Source organism: Lygodium microphyllum, chromosome 7, assembly GCF_053477565.2.
Source record: "Lygodium microphyllum isolate KBCC chromosome 7, Lygodium_microphyllum_v1.1.10, whole genome shotgun sequence".
NCBI lineage: Eukaryota > Viridiplantae > Streptophyta > Polypodiopsida > Schizaeales > Lygodiaceae > Lygodium > Lygodium microphyllum.
In genome coordinates, this window is record NC_141141.1 from 164222552 (window position 1) to 164246307 (window position 23756).

The 23756-nt window shown below is 40.2% G+C and overlaps 1 protein-coding gene across 11 annotated transcripts in view; it reads right to left on the reverse strand.

Annotated features, from left to right (window-relative positions):
• LOC148034205 (RNA-binding (RRM/RBD/RNP motifs) family protein) overlaps nucleotides 1-13656 on the reverse strand; it is a 33364-nt gene extending 19708 nt beyond the window's left edge. For 3 of the 11 annotated variants that reach the window (XM_087682206.1, XM_087682207.1, XM_087682202.1), the window contains exons 1-3: nucleotides 12819-13656; nucleotides 12644-12719; nucleotides 11900-12166 (exon numbers count right to left, since the gene is read on the reverse strand). In XM_087682206.1, the coding sequence (XP_087538332.1) occupies nucleotides 11900-12166; nucleotides 12644-12719; nucleotides 12819-13067 (592 nt within the window). In that variant the 5' untranslated portion in view covers nucleotides 13068-13656. The remainder of the gene's footprint in view (nucleotides 1-11899; nucleotides 12167-12643; nucleotides 12720-12818) is intronic. The other 8 variants (XM_087682204.1, XM_087682205.1, XM_087682211.1 and 5 more) reach the window with 8 other exon arrangements.
• Nucleotides 13657-23756: the final 10100 nt, after the last annotated feature.

The following is a 23756-nucleotide window of genomic DNA, read 5'->3' on the forward strand; positions in this document are numbered from 1 at the left end:
CCAACTGATCAAGAGGCCGTTGGAGGCACGCGACTACCCTTATAGACTCCCTACAGGTAGGTGACTGTAATTTTGGGACCCACAAGGGCAAGCAACTACATGTAGGTCTCCTAATGATAGTGAGCTGTCGTCAATCAACCATTCACAGCAAAGCAACATTAAATTTTAGTCTATTTTATTGAGAAATGTGCAATCATATCCACCATAGCCTCTGTGTAAGAAACAAATAAGGCAAAGAGACACATTGCAAATAAAGCCTTAGACTAGGTCATGTATGCATGGTTTATTAAAACCACAGTTGGTGAATACCATGGTCACTTTCCACCTTTCTCCACCTACCAATACCACCTCCTGTAAGCCTATAAAAGACACTCATCCCCACACTCATTCTATCAATCATTCTCATCAGTTGTACTTGCATTATGCTTGGATAATATCAGTTGTTCTTCTTTGTCAATGCTTATGCCTCATTATGATTGTCTATTTGGTCATTTGTGATCCTCCTTAGCATGCATCCTCAATATTTTAACATGGTATCAGAGAGAGTTTCAAGGTAATGAGTCATTAGGCCACTTATTAAGTCACTTTAGTTTGAAATTTTGGCTCCCTCCACTTTCCCATGAATCTCTCACCTACCTCCATAGCTACCCACCTTCAGTGGAGGACTTGAATCTCTCTTCCCAAGCCATTTCAACTCGTGCTTCCTTCTGGGAAAATCTTCCTTGACTTAGGGCGCTCCTCCCTATCATCTCAAGGTGTGACATTGTCGCCTCTCAACTCTAGCATTGCGCCTGCAACGAATCGCTGCCCAAATCTACGCCATTTTCGTTCGTACTGCTCAATCCACCTGCACACGCTGCGATGCTAATGATCATCATAGGACTTTGGTAGCCTATCTACCAAGCTTCATTTCTATAAAAAAAAGTTTTGAAAATGATCAACTATTCAGTTTACACGAGCTGAAAAACTAGGCTGCCCCCAGAAACCCTAATGCAGACTCCATACCCATCAAACTTCAAGTTTCTGTTCACTTCATTTTCTCACTTTTTTCAGTCAATTGGAGTTTTTGCCACTTGGGCTAGAATTCTCACTCAGTTTTCAGTAACACTTGAGGCATCAAACCAGTAAGAAGGAGACATTGTGGAAGATTCAAGTTCAATCCAAGAAGATACAAGCACAGTGTACATTGAGACTCATCTAGTGCTTTTAGCACTTATGTTATCTAACACAATCAGCTTTGCCTCTGATCAAATCTGAGTTTTTTTGTGCTACTCCAGCATCAAATCAAGGAGGGGAAGACTCGAACTTGCAAGGCCTTGAAGATCCTAAGTTCAAAGGGCATACTAGTTACCTAATCACCTAGTATCTCTTGATACTAATCACCTAATGCTTCTTGGCACTTGTGCTCAACTGAAATTTGAAATTTTTGGAGCTGATTTGCTACTGATCTTGCAACCTCAACATGGGCAAGGACTCACTGACATCCCAATTCGATGGTGTCGGATTCCATACATGGCAAACTAGAAACTGATCCTAATGAAGAAAGGGCCAAGGCTTGTGGTCAATTACAAGTGGTCAATAGAAGAAACCAAGGAAAGCTACACTTTCAGTCACATGGGATAATGATAAGGCTCAAGCTATTATCAAGCAAGGACTTGATGATAGCTACATTCATCATGTTGATGTTTGTGAAACCTCTCAAGCAACATGGGATCGATTAGAAAGCCTGTTTGGAGCTCATTCAAAATCCTCTAAATATGGCTTACTGACTGAATTTTTTAGGCTTGACATGAAAAGTAGTATCTCACTTGCAACTCATTTGAATTATATGAAAAGCTTGTTGACATAACTTGCAGGGATCAACTTGAAGATGGATGAAGACATTTGCATTGGAGTGCTTCTCAAGAGTTCTCCACCCGAGTTTGATAATGTGTCTACCACATTAATCAACATGTCAAAGCCGAAGCTTGTGGATATCAAAGCCTTTCTCCTGGAAGAGGAAAAGAATATCAAGAGCAAGGGAGAAACAAGCATCCCAAGAGGAGACCAACAACTCCTGTATGTGAAAGGGAAGAAGAGCATAGTTGTTTTGTAAGAAAACTAGGCATATTGAGAAATTTTGCCATGCTAAGAAAAGGTCTCAAAGAGCATATCTTGCTACAATCAAAGAAGATGAAGACAACGATGAAAAAGAAGAAGAAGAAGAAGAAGAAGAAGAAGACATTCAAGAACAAAAGGATAGGACTCACCAGTTCCTCTTTTGTAGCTCATTTTCTGATAGACTTTTTTAAGTTTAAAATGTGAACTTGCCTAATGTTCCCACCATAAGCTCCTATACTCCTCATGTAACCTCTGCACACTACAACCTCCACACTTAGTGAGGCCTTGTAACAACCTCTAGCTTTGTATGGTTGGTTCTTTCCATGTCTACACTTAGCAAGGTTCTACTCATGACAGCCTCTGTGTACTCAATGTCTTTCTTGGTTGTGATTGAGGAGGAATGTTGAGAAATGTGCAATCACATCCAACATAGCCTCTGTGTAAGGAACAAACAAGGCAAAGAAACACATTGAAAATAAAGCCTTAGACCAGGTAATGTATATATGGTTTATTAAAACCACAGTTGGTGGATACCATGGTTACTTTCCACCTTTCTCTACCTACCAATACCACCTACTGTAAGCCTATAAAAGACACTCATCCCCACACTCATTCTATCAGTCATTCTCATCAATTGTACTTGCATTATGCTTGGATAATATCAGTTGTTCTTCTTTGTCAATGCTTATGCCTCATTATGATTGTCTATTTGCTCATCAATGATCCTCCTTTGCATACATCCTCAATATTTTAACATATTTCAACGATGAGACTCTGAAATTTCTCTAGCTTCCTCTCCATTCTCTTAGCCAATTCATAGCTTCCCTCTAAGAGATCTCAACCAAATTCAATTGCAAGAGGGTGCAAGTGAAAACTTTCTTCTGCTAAACCCTAATTTACAGCAAAAATTAGGGTTTACCAACCACCCTGGAAAGAGTGCTCAGAAATTGGGGCCTAGTACTTGAAATCCAATAGCTGAAATATGGGGATTTTAGAGAATTTCAAGAGGCCAACCAGCCTCTATTAAGTGTGGGGCAGAATTTGTCATCTAAGGAGCAAACTGAAAGCCAATCCCAAGCAAATCAATGGGCAAATCAATTTGAAGGCTTGCTTATTGCTATGGACAGCAAGACATATTGAAGATTGAAGAAGATCAAGCATGATCTCAGTGTACTTCAACCTTTAGCAATACAAGTTAAAGAAATACTACATGAGGCCCAGTTTTGGGAACAACTGGGTGTCCAATATCCAAGATTAAGTGATAACATTTGTATTTCAATTTATGTGAATTTTGTGCTTGCTGTAATTAGTGCTTAATCAGGTTATTTATCACCCTATCCAAAAAGGAAGAATGGTTTCATTTCTCCTCTCAAACACTTTGTGTTTGTATGCAAAGTATATTTTCCTCCTTTTCCTTCGCTCTCTACACACCCTTCTTCTATCAACACCATAATCTCTCACGATGCATCTCCTTTTGATACACCTATTGCAATCAAACCTCAACACGTAGAGGATGCATGATCGATTTCTCCCGAATCTAAACACCCACACGGCCATCGTCCCAAAGGATCTTCTTCCATGAAATTTGGCGCAAACTCATCCTTTGTCGTTGTTTTAGAAGCTCAAATTAAAGGCCTACGATGGGAATGGGCCAAGCTCGGCACTCCACATTTTCCATTTGTACCTGTAGCCATGGGAACATTGCCTCTCGAATTCCAACATGATCCCTTTATAGAAGAGAAGAAGGAATGCGATGAGATCAACATTGATTCATGGCTGGTCAAGTGGACAACTTATTTTGATTTTAATCAGTTCAATGATACTCAATGTATCAAACAAATACAAATTGTGTTACACGAGAAGGAAGGTATACACTTGGTGGGTAAGGCTATGTCCCAAGCCAGAGATGCAAGCAAATTTTCAAATTGTGTTTCAAATGGGGTTTGTGACCAATAATTGGATTAAATTGTCATAAGTTGTTTAAGCTCAACATGGGGAAGAAGCCCTTGGACCTGTATTCACAAGAATTTAAAGATCTTCACAAAACAAATGCTTTCAATGACCCACAAGCAATACTCTACATGTGATATCTCTTCCGTTTTCCCTTGGACTATACCAAAACAAGGTGCTCCATAACCGTTTACATTTCCTAGAGGACGTAACCCTTTACTTTGGCTGTGATTAGGGGGCAGCCAATCGACAAGTTGCCTCCACCTTCAAGCTGAACAAAACTTCTACCTTGGCAACAGCTCATGAATCACTTTTGAAGTCGCGCAAGAAAAAGGATTATAAGTGCAAAGCAACTCGTGTCGAGGATCATTCTAAAGGTAGTTGTTTTGCTTGCAATCAGACAAAGTATGTCCAATAAACAAGAAAGGTGAAGTCGACTGCAAAGGCTTTGGTAAATACTATAGAAGCTCAATTTTTTCTGAATTTTTGGCACAAGATCGCTTTGTCCCAATGCGTATAGTCGTAATAGTAGTTCTATAAATAAAATTGTATTTGGCTCACAAAACCTTTAAAGGTCATTAGTTATATTCATGGCCAAACAGCTACAATTTTGATTGACAATAATTCTACTCACAACTTTCTTTCTTCTCAATTGGTGCAAAGACTTCAGCTCCACATAGTAACCCGTTGACTAATAATATCATGTCTCTTATGCAAAGGGCCCAACTATGGATTGTTTAGATCGGATGGTGCCAAGATCGGATCTTTTGATATAACACTACCATGAATGCCTAGACTCTCTATTAATGAGCTTAGACCATGTCAATGTTGTAAAGAAATACTTGTCTATAAATAATAACAACATTGGACATGGCTGCTAACCATGCTATTCCCAAACTTCATGGAAATTTCTAGCCAGCACAATCAAGACATAAAATTCAAAAAGAATACAAGACTACTACCAAAAATCCATAGGATGCATCCCTTACTAGTGTTTCTCAATTGTTCTAGCCAGCAATAATACTAAAACATAAACTAGACATAAACCATACCTCAATTATCAACAAGAGAGCCACATCACACTCCGAGAGATCTACATGGGACTCGATCTACAAGATCATATACATAGAGAAAGACACTCTTGCAAGTTGGAGTGACTTTGATTGGGTTGGAGATATCGACACTTGATACTCCACAATTTTTCTTTTTTCCCTTGGATTCGAGAGCTATCTCAAGCAGTAAGAAGTAGCCTATTGTGGCCCGATCTTCAAGAGAGGCTAAGTATCATGCCCTTTTGCTCTTCCATACATGAGGTGGTGCGACTCCACAGGTTGGTTGAGATTGGCTTTCCATAGACATGACCTATAGTGCTATGAATGGATAACTAGAGTGCTCTTGCCTCTTGCTTTGGCAAAGAACCATATGTTTCATGCCCATACAATTTACAAAATACATCGAGGTTCAATACCATTATGTTTAGGAGAAAATCATGGAGCCCTAGCTAGAGGTGGTCTACTGTCTGCGGAGAACAAAGCAATATATCTTTTCATGAAGCCTTTGTCTTAGGCTTCTATGCTCCATCACATGAGGTTACCGGTTCTTCAAACACTCCCCAAGATGTTAGGGGGTGTTAGCATTCTTGTGTATTTTATGCTAGTCATCTCTTGGTTGTGAGTCCATCAAAATCTAATGGAGATATAAGATCTTAGACAGTTCATGCATATCAATTTATAGCCCTTGCATTTCAATGCATTTCCATTTTTAATGCATTTTAGAGTGCTCATACTATCACACACAATGAAGCAATTCCACTATATTTCAATTTTAGTAAATTCAAGAGTTGCATTCACACTCAACTCGCTCATTTAGGCTTTGACGGCCAATTTTGTCTGGTGGGCTATTGAATACAGCTGCCTATAGCAAGTTGGCCAGTTTTAGGAGCTGCCTGCTATATGTACCACCCCCACCTATGAACATATGCTAGGGTTTGCACAAAGAAAACATAGAATGTACAAACATGACTAAAACACATTAGCTTAGATAGTCACACAATAAACACAAAATGCAAAACGCAAAAACAAAAACACAAACAAAGAAAGAAGAGAACTATAAAGTGAATGAATCAATGTTGTAGATGAATGGAAGAGTGTACAAAATGCTCAAAGGCAAAGCCATGAATAGTGTCGGAGAGTGACGTCCACCAAAGACAGGTCCTAAGTGCTAGAACCACCAGTCGGAGCTGAGAGAGTGCTGAATAATAAAGGGTACTAGGCTGGTCACGAAAGCGCTGCAGTCTGGAGGGTGAAATCAAGTAAATGCAGCAATGTACCATTGGAGAAGGGCTAGAAACTAATCACCCAAGGTGGAGAATTGTCAATTACAGTAGGGGAGGTGTGAGATGATATAGCTGGCCAGCTGGACAGCAAAACACAGATGTAGCAATCACCTGATGGAAAAGATGGCAGCAGCCTGTTGCCTAGCACCAAATACTAAGAACATAGGCTGAACAGGTGTTGTGATGAAGTGGACAGCTAGCATCTGCAATGGAGCAACAAACGTAGTAAATGGGGATCTCCAAACAACGATGCAATGGCTGGAAACACACTGCCTGGGGCTGGATGACGATGGGCTGTAATCAGTAATGGTTGGACAACAGATGGTAGGTGGCTAATGGTTGAAATCAGCACAATAGAGTAAGAAACCTGCACAAAAGAATCAACGGTGGGCTAACCTATCTATTTATAGATGCAAAAGGATCCTCCCAAATTTGGGTTTTGCTTATGGGACACAAACCCCCTAGGACTGCATACCATTCGATGGACCTTTTGGTACTTTACATGTTTTGGGGCTGTTTTAAAGAGCTAACCAATTTGCAATGCATTTTTATATCAACATCCTGTCTCAAGCCCAAAATTGGAAATCAAGAAGGGACTAGAAGAAAAGCTCAAGCCCATTTTTAGCCCAAGGTGTCCCACCCCAAAGCAACCAGGGCATCGAACAAAGGGTACATATTGATTGCCCACTAGCCTACTAAAACTACAAAGGCAATGATTATCTTACCACGGGAGCCCAAGTGATCACCCCATAGAGGCCAAGGCATCAGACAGAGTGTCCTCGTCAATTGCCTGATAGCCTACCAAGACCTGCATAGACAAATGAAACCACTTTGAACCCTTATTTTTTCGAGAATAGATGGTTTGCGGCATGTCAAGTAACTCAACCATGGGGGAGAATGAAAAGGGATTATTAGATCCAACACATCAGAAAACAAACAAGCTATCCCAACCACTCAAGGGTGTCAATGATGAGGAAAAGGGGAGGTAAGTATGTAGATGTAGTAATAAGATGGTGAAAATTTTGCCAATGGAAACAGCTCAAGATCCACTCAAGGGTGCTCTGCACAATGAGATCCATAGAGTAATGTTATATGATGAGACATGCACTAGGTGCTACTTGGACAATGTCCCTCTTGGGAGAATTGTTCACTTGCCCAAGCACCCTAGTACAAAGATTATGCTGATCATGCAATGCAAAGTGGAAGTAAAACAGGGAAGGGAAACCAATATCAAAGACAAGTGCGAATCCTATAGAATACTAAGGATAGAAACCCCTCTCAATCATGGATGTCAATGCTGAAGGAGGAAGAGAAACCTGATGTCAATCTTTGTATGGTGCAAAGAAACATGATGAATTTGGTGATGAAGATAAGGATGAAACACCCTAACTAGAATAACAAAGTAGAAGTCACCACCATGATAGCATCAAAAGAGATGCTGCACAATCCATCTCAAGAAGAAAAGCCTCCATACTAGTAGAAGAGAAAATCTCCTAAGAAGATGAAACCATGAAGGAATAGTGCGCATCTCATGTCTCCAATCTAGGAAGGATCAATGCAAACGTGCATATTAATCCTATATTGAAATACAAAATCATGCAAGAGAGATCAGAATTTGCAAAACAAATGTTGGTAGTGAGAGGCTTCGAAGCTAAACAAAACAAAAGTGAAAAGTAAAGCTAACGATCCAAGCTGCATTCAAGCAAGCTCAATCCTCAAGCTCCAAGCTCCATTGCCACGTGCGAGACAAGAGGAGAAGAGAAGAAGAAGAAGAGAGGAAAAGATGAAGAGCTTCTCCACTACAGTCCCTCACCCTCACACTCAATTCCTCACTCTCCCTCTCTCAAGCACAAGCTCAAGCAAGCAAGAACAAGAAGAAGAAGAAAAGAAAAGAGAAGAGCTAGTTTTGGCCACACACAAGAATGAGCTTCTTCATTCACTTTTTGCCTTTTATACAAGCTCTAATCCCCTTTGGATACCCATTCCTTTTTTACATGACCGGCCATTTTAGCTCAGGTCCTCTTTTCCTATTCCCTTCCTATTTACATTGTGCTTTCACCGATGTCCGTCTACATTTACAAATTGCACAAGAGGGAGCCTAGTGCTCTCTTACAAAAATTCAGGGTGCGCCTTTCCTCTTTTGCACTTGCCCTAAACTTTAAAGGTTGTCCTTACTCTTTGGGCCTTTTTTCCTCCTATTTCTTCAATCGAGCCATCATTTTCTGATTTGCCCTGCATCTTTTTAATTTTCTTTTGGCTTTCTTTGCACTAGGGTTAACAAAACCCTAGCTCCTCATACCCTAGGCTAAAATAGGCTAAAATTTTCTACATTACAAACTAGAACAGATGATGTAAAGCTAGTAGGAAGGATGTAATTGGGACTATACGTGATGCGCATGTATTCTTCAAACTTCTCATTTATCGTGAAACTTAAAAAAATAGAAGAAAGTGAAGGTCAAGGTGAAGCATTGTCTTCCTCACCGAGTCCATAATGCATACTTAGGGTCTCCAATGATGGAGAAGCCAGAGTAGGATCCCAAGAAGGAGTCTGAGACATTGGGAAATGGCTACGTGTCATCAGTGTATCTTGCACAAAACCAAGCTATAACACCACAAGATACTCTTTAGAATAATATAGACTCTCATACCATGTGAAGATATGCTAGGATTTGCACAAAGAAAACACAAAATGTACGAACACAACTAAAGCACAATAGCTCAGACAATAACACAACAAACGCAAAACTCAAAATGTGAAAACACAAACAGAAACAAAGAAAGAAGAGACTTTGAAGTGAATGAACCAATGTTGTAAATGAATGGAAGAGTGTACAGAATGCTCAAAGGCACAGTAGTGAATGGTGTCTAAGAGTGACATCCACCAAATGTCGAAAACAATGACGCACCAAAGAGACAGTAGGGTTTGCAGGGTGAAACACAAAGTGTGTACGCCAAACACTAAGAAAGAAAAGAAACTCAGAAGAACACGATGATGATGCACTCAATCATGCTATAATGAGAAAAGTTGATACAGTAAAGCCGAAGCTCAAAGGATAATTGCATTGTCCGGTCTGAATCAGGCAGCAGCACCTGTAGGGAATCTGCACAGGGAAGGGAGCAAAACGCAATCCTTCGGCAATAACGATATCAAAGATATATGCTGAAGGTGAAGGACAGCTGGCAGCAGCACCTGTAGGGAATCTGCACAGTGAAGGGAGCAAAATGCAGTCCTCCGGCAATAATGATATCAAAGATATATGCTGAAGGTGAAGGACAGCTGCCAAGGGAGCAAGCGCAGTCCTCTGATGCCGTCTGAGTGGAGGAGAGTGATCACCAGCTATCGAGGGAGTAGAGCGGAGTCCTCTAATGCCAAGAGGAGAGTCTGGGCTGCAAAACACAAATGCCAAATGATGGAAGTGAGAGCCAGGATGCCAAACCCAGACTCCAGCAGCTCAGATGATGACACCAACTGTAGAGGATGTCGCCAGTCAGAGCAGAAGCCACCACGATGATCAAACGCACTGTGCAGAGCCTGGAGAAAATGACACCAGCTGAGGATGACTGACACCAGATGGCTGGAGGGCCAGAGCACAAGGTGTAGAGCCTATTGGGGAAGACGCCAGCTGTGGAGAAGTGATGCCTGAATGGGAGAAGGCCTCTAGAAGCTGAAATGCAAGCAAGGAGTGCCCAGATGATGAAGGAAAACTGACACCACTGATAGGGATGGTAGCCAGGGTGTGTGAGCTGTCGCCAAGGTGTATGGATGACACCAGCAGACGATGGACTCCAAAACGCCAGCAAGGTGATGGAGATGGTGAGGAAGAAGCCAGGGTGTGTGAGCTGTCGCCAAGGTGTATGGATGACGCCAGCAGATGATGGACTCCAAAACGCAAGCAAGGTGATGGAGATGGTGAGGAAGAAGCCACCAACCACAAACCTCGATGTCCTCCTGCAAAGGGTGTGGGGGCAGTGGCAAGGTGTCCGATGACAGAAGGAGAGAGGTGAACAATGAGTGTGTAGAATGTGTAAAGAGGTGGCCTATAAATAGGCATGCACAGTCTAGGGTCGCGCCCGAGTGATGTGGGCACCCACCACTAATAAAGTGCCCAAAAATGAGGGCGCCAGCCCTTTTTGGGGCTGTCAATGCGAAACCCTAACTGAAGGTGATGAACTGAAGAAATGGTTTCTCAACACCAAAGACAGATCCCAAGTGCTGTAGCCACCAACCGGAGCTGAGAGAGTGCTGAATAATAAAGGACAGCAGGCTGGTTAACAAAAACATTGAAGTCAGGAGGCTGAAATCTAGTAAATGCAATAGTGTACCACCGGAGATGTGCTCAAAACTAATCTCTGAAGCAGAGAATTGTCAAGCAACAGCAAGGGAGGTGTGATATGATGCCAACGGCCAGCTAGACAGCAAAACGCAGATGCAGCAGACGCCTAATGGAAAAGATTGCAACAGCCTGTTGCCTGGCACCTGGAAAACACAGGCTGAACCAGTGTGACGCTGCATCAGACATCTTCAGTAACAAAACAGAAAGAGGCTGTAGTTCCACAAATCAAAGCAGCAGGAGGCTGCATTCTCAAGTTTCAAGCAATAGAAGGCTGTGTTTAACAGCAGTTGAGCAACAAACACATAAGTCTTCATCGAATGATGCAGTAACGATTGTGTCTTTCATTAACAGCACTGCAACAGCTATGACTTCACAATCGAGGTATTAAGTAACTAAGTTTTTGGGCAGTCAAGGCAGCTGGAGAACAAGACAAGCAAGCAAACGACTGGAGTTTTCTGAAATTTCAACCAGGTGGACAAGCAGTAGATAGCTGCATTTGGCAGATGTCAGCCCAACATTGATGAGACATTGAGTTTTATAACCACAATGGCCAAGATTAATATTTCCCACATTTGATTCAGCATCTAAGTTTTGATTCTCCATCCTGTTTTGAAACACAATAAAGACACTTTGACCAACTTCAAGTCTAAACCTAAGCTGTAATGCACTTTAATGCAACTTCTAATGTCAACATAGCTCATGGTGGGACTACCCATGGACCAAGGTCTCACAAGCCATGCTAAAATAAACGCAAAAAGAATCTAAGTCAGCCTTACTGAAAGCATGATTGTCATCACGAAATCCTAGTTCATGGTGCAAGTGATACTCCTATATTTGGCTCTCAGCCTTTCACATCTCTTCCTTTGGGATTATTCTTTAATGCACATGGGTCAATCATGTTCGTCTTTAAAATCTGCAAGGTCACAGAACCCATCCTATAAAATTCTTCAACATGAATGCCGAATAGTTTTCACATACAGACATGCATGTGCACATGCATGATATAAGTCGGGTGTTGAGGTCACTATGAACCTCAGACAAGACAAGGAGGTGATGAAACTGCAGGACTATAATTTAATAGGCTTTTATTATCCTTTGAGTTCATTCAACAGAATTGGTGGAAGTTGAACCTATTCAAACCTTCAAAATACACATTCACCAGGAAGTATTCTGGCCATACCTTTTTTAAGTTGCTTAATCTCAATCTGTGTCCCTGCATTCTTCTTTTTCCTCAGCAAAGCAGCGGCTTGTGCAGCTTTGTCACGCTCCATTTCTTCAAGAATTTTATCTTCAATAGAGGTATCATACATTTTTCCATGGCCAAAACCCAATGGCTTTGTGTCCAACCATTTCTCCATTGATCTTCTGTCCATCTCAACAATATAATTAGTCTCTGAAACTGGTTGTCCTTTCTTTGCATTAGCGTATGATGCTAGTAAGTTTTGACCTGGAAAAGACCACAAGCCACATACTAGCAACATTAAATGGCTGTAAAAAGCCTGCCCTGCTCTTTGTTATTTATTAGTACCGCTTCTTTCTATGTTCAAAATTCTGAATGGAAAAATTAGCTTACACCTTTCTATGCACTACTGTGCTTTGCAACTTGCAACAATCTCATTTTACTTGCATATACCAAATACAATACACTTTTTCATAGTTTGCCTATAAAAAATAAACAGAGCCTATCATTAAAGGTTTCTGCTCAATATGATAACGAAACGGTGCTCGTTCACAAGCAAGCATTACACTCCTATCGGTAATTTATCCCACTGCTTTTGTTCTTAGGTTTTTGCAAAATCCTGAATAGCAGGATTGATCACAGCAAGTGGAATGTCCAAACAGCTTAAGGGTCAGAATGACATAGTTTTCAAAAAGACCACTACATAGGGAACTTTGAATCTTTCTAATAAGTATTGAAACATACATTTTGGATTATGCAAGACAAAGCCCGTCAGATGCTTGCCTCCCATCGAAAACCTCACATACATTGGAGAAGAAATCTGAAAGTAGCAACAATGGCATGAATCATTCTCCAGTCTAGACTGAGAAGTTAACTTAAAGGCGCAGCAAAGAAATATCAAGATGAGGGAAGAACTCACCGTATGCATGTCTGTGCTTTCCACTAAAGGACAACCTTGAGCCCCTAATAATGATCCCTTTACTCCTAACAACGCAGAACCAGACCAACCTGCAGAGATGAAAGCCCGCTCTGAATCCATCTGACCAAAAGCTTTACAATCTAGAGAAGCAAGCATGTACATTAAACAGAAGATGCCAAGGTCTTTAAGAGTTTCATTTAGCTGAAGCCTAAGCACCAAACTAGATGTGTTTCTTATTGACGCCTCCATTTGGACTCAGATTCTAGATTGTAGTGTTCATTCTGCTCAGCTAGCCACACGATAAACAAAACCATCAGTGACGCAGCATAAACCGTTCAGATTTTCTTAACCATTTCCACAAACAAGTATGAGTACAAGTAGCATTCTGCACTACAATTCCTGAAAAGGAAGCATACGTGCTGCAAACGGAAAATTTGTAGATCAGGTGAGCCTCCACTCTCCTACCACTACAAATACAGCGAGAAGGAAAACAATACGTAAGTACGATATTCAAATGATTAAGATTCAGAAACGTTTGTACCGAGGTTCTTGCAAGAACAGCATAATTCATTGCCCACATCTAACAGGGAAAAACATGTGAGACACAACTGTATATATCATAGAATGCAAGCGAAAATGTATCAAACCCGTCGCCATCGATTGCTCCAGGCTGCTGTTCCCCGAGCGTCTTCTTCCTCCTACCAGCTCATCATTGCTCCGACCTCTCCCGCAGAAGGTAATCCAATTCAAGCATCTCTCTCTCGGTATTTCTTCTCGTTTCTCGGTTTATATTCAAGTGTGTTCTCTAATAATACTATGTCCTACTAGTGTAGTACTAGGCGCAGAGTGCACCTGGATTCTCTTCGAAAATCTATACTATTACTTAAGGAGAGGTGGGGGGCAGGTGCCACGTGGCAGCCCCCCACCTCCCCCACAAAAAAGAAAGAGAACGCGAGGGCGGGTGCCACGCGTCCAGCACCCGCCCCCCGCAAAAATGGCGCCCGGCCCAGCGCTTTGCGCCGGGGCCAGTCTAGGCGCGGAGCGCCTCGTATGTTTCATGTGACAAGGGGGATCAAAGGAGGTTGATATAAGTGAGAAACATAATCTCAATTTTAAAATGAATAAATGATGCATGCACACACACTCTCTCTCTCTCCATCTTTTCTTTCATATATGTTTATGTGTGTATAAGCATGTGTGTATGTATATGCATACGTACACATTATTTTAATGCATACATATACACACATTTTTTTCTTTTTGCCTCTTCTTATTTTTCCTATGCTCAATGTGTGCACATGTGTGTATGTGTGTGTGTGTGTGTGTGTGTGTCTCTCTCTCTCTCTCTCTCTCTCTCTCTCTCTCTCTCTCTCTCTCTCTCTCTCTCTCTCACACACACACATGTGTGTGTGTGTGTGTGTGTGTGTGTGTGTGTGTGTGTGTGTGTGTGTGTGTGTGTGTGTGTGTATATTCTCTCTTATACATTTTTACATGTGTGTGAACAGGTATGCATACATATATGTGTGTGTTTCACGTATATGTGTGTGCGCATATATTATTTATATATTTTTATAATCAATGTGCATTTGTGTGTGGTTTTAGGGCATGTATACATTGCATGGATATGTTTAATTATTAAATTTATTATTCATTTTTTAAATCAACTCTTTTGTTTATAATGTATGTGCATTTTGAATGTTTTTAGAATATGTACATATTGCATACACATATTCAACCATTAAAACATCATGTCATTGTGTGGGTGTGTGTGTACCACGTGCAAAATTTCAAAGGTTCATCTTTCCCTTTTCCATAATCATATCCTATGTTCAATTTAAAGAGAGAGAGAGAGAGAGAGAGAGAGAGAGAGAGAGAGAGAGAGTATGTGTGTTCAATTAAAAGAGAGAGTGTGTGTGTATATGTACATGTGTTCAATTTTGTGTGTGTGTGTATGAATAAATATAACCCCACTCAACCTTCATGAAAAAACCCTCTTTATTTTTCAAATATCAAACTTCTCCTCCTTGTGCGACATAGGCTTGGGAACCTTCTAGTTGGTTCGAGATCCCTAAGGCAAACCTTTAAATAACATATAGAGTAGATATTTGTTATACTATCTTCTATAGTATATTATAATTGAAAGATCTATATGTACTATATTATTTATACTTCTATATCTATACCGTCTATACTATATTATACTATACTCTATATACTACTAAGTGCTCTACACCTAGATTCTCTTGCCACTTTGTAGGGGTGATCTCTCGGTGCCAAACAAAGAAACCTTTGTGTTGCTTATATACCTTCTCTCACAGTCCAGGTGGATCCTTCTTGGGTGGTGACCCTAAGGTGGTGAACACGTAGCTTGAAGATGTAGCTCGAAGATGCATGCATTTTGATGGCTAGGAGCAAGGTTCGACAATGCACACACGATTTGACGAGGTTCAAAGGTGTAGGGTTCAATGGGGGTAGCACATGTCCTATCATGTAGGTAGGTGCAAGTGGATTCTCATCACTAGCAAACGTGCGGACACTTCACAAGTGGATCTTTCCAAGGTGGAGCATGCAAGTCATAGGGGGCCAACACATGGCTGCCACAAAGTGGAGGTGACATGTGCTCACCCTCGCTAACCTACAAATAATAATAGTAGTAGATAAATATGTGAATATATATATATATATATATATATATTACATTAGCTTAATTATTGTATATATACATTAATAATTATATATGTATTATAGTACAAACCTTTCTTTTCTTATGTATGTTTATGAGCAAGGAAACCATGGAACATTCGGCCAAAGGATATACCCACAATGTAGATTTAAACAATTAAAAGGTATTGGGACTAAAGTGACTAGGATGGAGAAAAGATTAGTTAAGTAAAACAAAGTTGGCCTTACAAGGACACTAGATTTTACATGCATGTGAAAAGTATAATAAAGTGAGAAGTAAAGGGAGCGAGCCTTGAGTGAAAGCTCGCAAGCAAAAGCAAGAGCTATGGTGGAAGGAGTAAGAGAGCAAGAGTAAGAGACACAAGATGTGGGAACTCCAATAGTCACAATGTGTATGAATGTATATATAATTATTAAAATGTGCATGTATATAATATATATATAATCATTATTATATATATTAAAAATTATATTATATATTAACGATAAAAACTATATGATCAATATAATATTATTAGTATTATATCTTGTATGTTAATCATATTATATCATACATTAATATTATACATTTTTAGTAATATGATTTTTAATATTATATAATCATGTAACTTTTTAAAAAATATGTGTATATGAGTTTAAAATTATATATGTATATAATATTGAAATTATATCATATTTAAAAATATACATATATGTTTTTTAATATCTAGCTTGCCTAATGCTTTCATTCTCTACTCAATAGAACTCCATTCCAACCCTCCCAATATTGCCAGCACTTCTCTCTAGCCTTCTCTATCTATTTTTCCACCCCATTGTTTCCCTTATATACACCTTCCCTATTGCATGACCGCCACCACTCTATCCTCTAGGTGCTTTGTTTCAACCAACTACCCTCCTCTAAAAAGGCAAACAAATGACAACAATCCATCAATACTCTCCCTTTCTTTCTCAACTTAATGAGAACCGTGATTATCTCAATGTATGATAACCATAATTATCCCTCCTATAAAGAGAGGCAAAAGAGGAAAAGAGCAAGATGGTAAATGGCAATTTTATTCTTTCATTGGAGAGAGAGAGAGAGAGAGAGAGAGAGAGAGAGAGAGAGAGAGAGAGAGAGAGAGAACGGCTATAGCCATAGTTGAAGTTTCAACCACCATCTATGCATGTCATCCTCCATGCCCAAGAATGTCGTCCCTTCATCTTCTTTCTCTCTTCTTCCTTCCCTCACTTTCAAGGCTTGCATGTGTTATTGCTTACTTCTAAAAACCACACCAACCTTGCCTCTACTCTTGAAGTGCAAGTGGAGCATGGCTTTCCCCATTTCTATGAGCTATGAAGCATGTATCGACCTCATGAGAGAGAGAGAGAGGGGTAAAATAATCCTCTAGCTTTGTGAGACTTTTTGGAAACTCTGATCACAAGAATCGTGAATTCTCGCTTGCAAAATGGTGGAGGATAGACTAGGAGGATGGGATCAGGGGCAATCATGGCATCGATAAAGAAACAAAGAGAGATATTTGTAAAAAAAGAGGCACTAAAGTAATTATTTTTGGCACACAGAGAGAGAGAGAGAGAGAGAGAGAGAGAGAGAGAGAGAGAGAGAGAGAGAGAGAGTTAGCAGCAAATGCGGGGGGAGGCAAGTGACCAATGCAAGGCACTTGCCTTTTCTTTTTCTTTTTTGGATAGGGAGTACTGTGGGGGCTGCCACATGGCACTTGCCTCCCACTCCCCCTTAACTAACAATAAAGATATTATCTATATCTATATTATACTATCTATTGTAATTGAAAGATCCATTGAGCCTCCTACCAAACAATCCTAGATGGCACCCATAGAATGATTTTAAATGTGCCTAGGGATTTTTAAAAGCATCTTTAACACCCATAGAATGATATTATCTATATCTATATTATTCTATCTATCCACATTTGTGTGTGTGTATGTTTTTCCCACCCAAAACATGTTTTTCTATGCACATAGACTTCTAGATAGGTACACCATATGCAGTGAATTAGGGCTCAAATCTCCTTAACTCTTTACTTTAGTATGGTTGTAGAATTTATTTTACTTACCATAGTTAAAATCTAACATTATTGTGAAGTTTTAAGTTTTGATCTTTTTTTCTTATTTAAGACATTGGCCATGGCTAAACATGTAAGATAATGATACGATTCATTTATAAGTCAAGCTAATTACTCTATGATGGTGAGTGTTTGTTTTTTTGTGTGTCTATGCAAGAGACTGTGTGTGTGTGTGTGTGTGTGCGTGCACATATGCACGCATAAAATATTATAAACATAATGGTTTTGCATTCATCTATTTATCTAATTTGAAGACATTTATTACTTAGATGTTTCGATACAAGTAATACATAAAAATCTTGAAAGAAAGCTAACTATATCATCTCGATAGCGTAACACATTTTAAAATCGTTTTCAATATGTAATTCAAATGTCAAAGGAAGACTAAAGGACATCTATATTATATTATAATATGTGGTAGGGGGGTGTGTGTGTGTGTGTGTGTGTGTGTGTGTGTGTGTGTGTGTGGAGCATTAAGTGAGCACATTTAAAAATGTTATTTATTCAAGTAATTGTTGTGCATGCTCATGTTTTGTTGCAAAACATATAAGATAGTAATACAATTCATTTATAAGTCAAGCTAATTAGTATCTCATAGCTTGCATTGCAAATGTGAGTATTTGCCATATGCATGCTACAACATTAGCAAGCTTTTCTTCTAGTTTCAAGTGGTGGCTACAATCTATTGATGGTGTGGATAAAATAAAACCTAGGAAAATGGTTTGGGCATTGTCATTGGAGGAGAGGGATAGCGTATTGCATTATTACATGTATACTATGTTGTTGTCCCATGGGTTTTTGCAAGTGTTATTAGAAGGAGGGCAAAAGTGGATGGACACTATGAGCTCAAGATTGGTAATAGCATATAGTGCTCATCATAAAGAAGACATGGAATTGCACCATGTCTATCGCTTGAAGGATGCTTTATGTCTATTATTTTTCCTCGAATGTCATGGTATGAACAATTTTACCAACCTATTTGAGTCTTAAAGCCCCCTTATCTCCATTGTTTTTTATAAGTTCAATCAATTGAACATTTCATGTATACCCTACATTGCATGAATTTTGCACAAAGGAGGATGTCAATAACCATGTTTAAATTAGAATCATTTGCTTGTTTGTGACATGTGCAGTCAATTATATTGATGGATATAGCTGGAAACTCTTGAACTCTTGAAAAGAGCACACACATGATAGTTGTATGAAACATGGTGTTGTGATAAGGCATTTTATTTCCAAGCATAACTACACGAGCACAAGAATATCTATTTGGAGGGAGCAATGTTTTTAACTCTAAGATCCATGGCCCACATAAAAGCTCTGAACATTTTTAATTTCTCTTTTCTTTTCTTTAACTTTGGAAAGCTAAAAAGAAAGCCAAAGAGATGATTACTCCTTGCCAACCATGATATAAATGTGTATACTAGGAACGATGTTTGTGTTCATAAGTCAAATGCATCGAAGATGTATGACTTTGTTGTATGTTCTTTTGTTTCCTAATGGGAAAGACAATTGGCATGCGAAGATCACTTATACTATTGTGGATGAAGATATTCTTGTAGAGCATGTGCCCACCAATGAGGATTGTGTCATACACATGGAGTACCATGCATTTCATCTTCAAGTTTTAGATGACGCTTTGAATATTTTTTTCAAGTACGTTGAAGATTTCTTCTATATAAGAAACTTTACATGAAACTTAAGCATGTGTCGTTAAGCTCCATGCATCTAAAATATCTCTTGTAGGGTTATGGAGCACATAGTTAAGTAATGCCTAATGTTTTATAAGCTCAATAACCATGAAAAATAGATAAATTTATCACTCACATCAAGATAAGTACTTGTAATTTTAACATGCATAAATAGAGGTGCACAAATAGTGCTATAATGCATGCACACATATGCACGTGTGCGTGCGTGTGTGTGTGTGCGCACGCGCGCGCACGCACACACACACACACACATTTCACACATTAAAATCTCACAAAGTAAATGCATTTTTGTGTGTGGGCAAACATATGTTGCTTATTATGGTGCACAAATGTAAAATTATTTCAATGAACCATATCAATGAATAGCCTAATCAGAATCCTGCCATTTCACACGATAGGTGCAAAGCGCCTCATACTTTGAGTGTGAAGCACACAATTTCTTCTTTTCTAAGCAAAGGGAAGCGATCATGCTTCCCTTTGCTCACAAAAGCACACAGCAAATGAGGTGAAGCCTTGTGAGCTTTGTAAGTTCACAAACCACACAATGTGCAGTTAGCAAGTCTAGCTAGCAATGTCGGCCAAACTAGCTAGTTTATCTATTATAGACACAAGTTTGTCCTGACTTTAAACATTTTTCAAAATATAACAAAAACTCCATTGTTAACATGAAACTCCCTATGAGTAAAGGTTAGCTTGGCCTTCCTAATGAAGGCCCTACAAGCAAACGCAGAATGAGAAGTTGCCCATGTAACAATGGACTATCCATTTTTGGGAGCCAATAACTAACAAACCTCATAACATGCACACATTCTCTTTCTCCTTTGCCTACATCATTCCCACCCCCTCCCTCCATGTCTTTTTTCATGTATTCTCCTTCTTTCCTAAACTACATTAGCATCAAGCAACATACATACCAAGTGAAGTGAGCTCTCTTTCTAAATATGGAAACTGGAAGAGGCGAGCACATATGGTTGTGTTAGGTAATTATGGTCAAGGCTTCTTAAAGAAGCCATTGCCATCCACAAACAAGGAATATAAGCTAAGACTAGAAAAATCACCACATGATCTTTTAAGAAAGATTCTTCTTTTTAACACCCTTAATTCTCACCCAATACTTGTGCACAAATCACCACATGATCTTTTAAGAAAGATTCTTCTTTTTAACACCCTTAATTCTCACCCAATATTTGTGCACAAACCTACTTTCACTTCTCTTGATTTCTTTGTGTCTTGCCCTTCTTTCATCTTCTTGCCATGGAGTCCTTCCAACTTACCATCGAGGAGGTTTCACCCCCAAACCTTGAGCCCCTTGTAGATGCCACTCCTTGTAGCTCTCCAACTTCATCAACCTCCCATGGAGCACTACCCTAGTCCACCCCAACACACAAACTATCTTGGAGTAGCTCCTCCCAAGCTCCATGATCCACGTTCAAGGCCATAAATATACCCTCTCTGTAAAGTTGACCTGCCATGGTGAAGCTATGGTTGCCTAGCCATGGTGAAGTTGACCTGCCAACGCTCTCCACCATGGCCATGGAGGACATCTTTGGTCCCATCCTTGATAAGGAGTACCAGTTGAGCAACCTTTCCAATGCCTTTAGGTTCTCGATAGAGGCTCTCTATTTGTTGCAGGCCAAGGCATTTACTGTCTCTAAGAGGATAGCCTCTCCTTTCTTCTCTCCTTTTGATATACTCCCATCGCTTAGCCCATGACCTTTGGGAGTACCTCTTTGTCAAGGCGAGTCATATATCCCACAATCTACCCTCCATCAAAACCATGAAGGTGATGTGTGGACATCACTTCACCTTGCTCTTCCCCCCACCCATCCGTCTTAACCCTCTATGCCAACTTTCATCACCTGCAATGGGCATTGCCTAGTAAGTCCTCAAAAAGGAGGATCAGCTTACTAGAACCATTGCCCAATAGCCCGGCCGAGCAAGACTAACCACAACAAGAGTGCCAACCTCCCCAATGCTCCGAAAATTCCACCTTTGCCACTAGCCTCTCTACTAAACTCACCCTCCTCAAGTCAAAGGGCCAAAAGAGATAGTGGGAGGAGGAGACCCCAACGACAACAAGCCCCTTGCCCTCATTTCTACCCTTACTAGTTAAGATGGCATATCCTCTATTGTTATGCCCCTCTTTGCCAACTTGTCCTAGCAACTTGTGATGATCCCCCTAGAGTTCAACTCAATCATTGAACTTCATCAGTGGGTTCTTATCGAGGCAATAGCATAAGCAATAATAGGACCTCACTGCTTAAGTGGACCACTTCAAGCAGGTCAACACCACTCTCTCCGAACAACTTTGGCAAAAGGATTCCACTCTCCAGGAACATTGACAAAGATTGGAGACATGCCACTAGGTGAAGCTAGCCTTTGTTGATGATGTCAGGAGTAGAGCATAATAGTTGGAGTGGGAGAATGTTTTTTCTCCCAACGGGCATGGTTAGAGTAGAGAATCTGAATGACATGATCCCACTTTGCCCGAAGATAATTGAAGAACTCTAGCACAACTATGAAGCGAAGTGGCTCAACTAATGGGAAAAGCTTAAACAAGAACTCCGGGCTGCCATGACCGGCTCCTGCTCTAAGCTCTTGCTTTTGCCCAACAAATCGGATGAGTTAGACTTTGATGTTGTTGGGGTAAAAGGCCCTTGGGCCTGCCCGTGTATAGTGATTGCCGATATTCTTTATTCATATATATATATATGAAAGTGCAATAAGGCTGTCATAACATTGTTGACAGCACCTACATTGTGTGTGCTCTTCTCTCCCGCATCTCTTGCATCCCTTTCAACTGGTATCAGAGCCACTCCTTCGCGAGCTCGCCCCGGCATCTACACGAGGTATGAGAGCTTGCTTCTCACTCAGTTCTTAGCCATTCTTTGACATGAACAGGAGGGTTTCATGAAGAGGCAGCCATAGCTTCCATCATTGAAGCTTGTTCTCTTCACCTCTTGCTTGGACTTGTCCTAGGCTTGTGTAGGCCTTCATTGGGCTCTTGCTTATCCCCTACCCACCTTGATTTGCCCACCCGATTCAGGTAAGCTAAGAGTCTAAGTTGATTTTGGCATGCTCCGGATGCAATGGTGATGTTGGATTTGCCAAATTTTGATGATAGAATATTCTGCAATAGATTTCAGGTCTAAACATGTATTTGTATGCCTATGGCTTATGTGATGCTTCTACTGATGTCTATTGATACCGGATTACTTGTGGATGTTATGCCTCTTATGTGAGACGCATTTGGAGATGATTTAGCTCAGTCATTGACTATTTTGAACAGTCCCAGATCTGTCCAAAATAGGGCAGCCACATGTTACTTCAATTTTATGCTTACAGGTCTTGGCATTTGATGTCTGATTATGCCCGATTGGTGCCCATACATAAGGGAATTTATGCCTATGGTTTGCCTATGGATTTGAGCTTGGATTGAGCACTGATTTGCTCAATTTACAGAGGTTATATGCTGCTGGAAACTTCAGGGCTGAAGCTATCTAACGATTTGCCAGGTTATGCCTATTGCATACGGGGTGCTCCTAGCTACTTGGGTTGATGTATTCACGCATTTGGATGATGCCACATAATTCTTCTATGCTCCGAAATTGTTTTGAGCTAAGATTAGAGCTCGATTTTATGGTTCACTATCACTTCCTTGTAGCAGGCATTTCACTGTCATGACGTGGTTTATGCCTAGGCTACCCAGTGCAGATTATGATATCTTGGTGAATGCGTTTGGTTGGTTGTGGATGGTAGTTGTTTGAGCCTCATCTCGACACTCATTTGAGTATCCCCTTGTGAAGTTGGACATTGACTCGGCTTTTTCCATTATGACTTGGCTTTTTCCGTTACGACCTTGGATGCTATATGGGATTTGATGCTCTAATTATGGATCTTGGCTATTACTTGGATGCACTTACATGTATTGATCAGTAAATTGCTCCCTTGTTTTGGCAATTTCCTATAGAGCTGTGATTGCTCGTTTGCATTTGATATGTGGGATACTTACTGATCAGTGGACTTGGATAGTGCTTGGGATTTATAGTTATGGCCGTCCTGCTTCTCTGTTGTATAGCATCTATGTTGTTTGGACTGCTATTGCCCGTGTACGTAAGGGAGCAATTGATCTTTATGGCCACCCATGTATGCACATGGTTTGCTGCTATGTATTTTATAGAGCTTCTTACTTGGATACTTTTACACAGATATTTGGGCTTTTATTGGAGCTTGATTCTTGCAGGTTTATTTGCTACCTGTCGTTCTTGGGTGGACATGTATGTCAATACATGGTATGAGACACTGCAAAGCTATGTTTACTCTTATGTTTCGAGGATGCTTATTCATTTATGGCTCCAAGGAATTCTTATGCTTTTATGGCTACGAGCTACAATGGTTGGATATGTCATGCTTTTGTCTGCTAGGCTTGTCCATGTGGGAGCTTTTGCATTCGTAGTTGATGC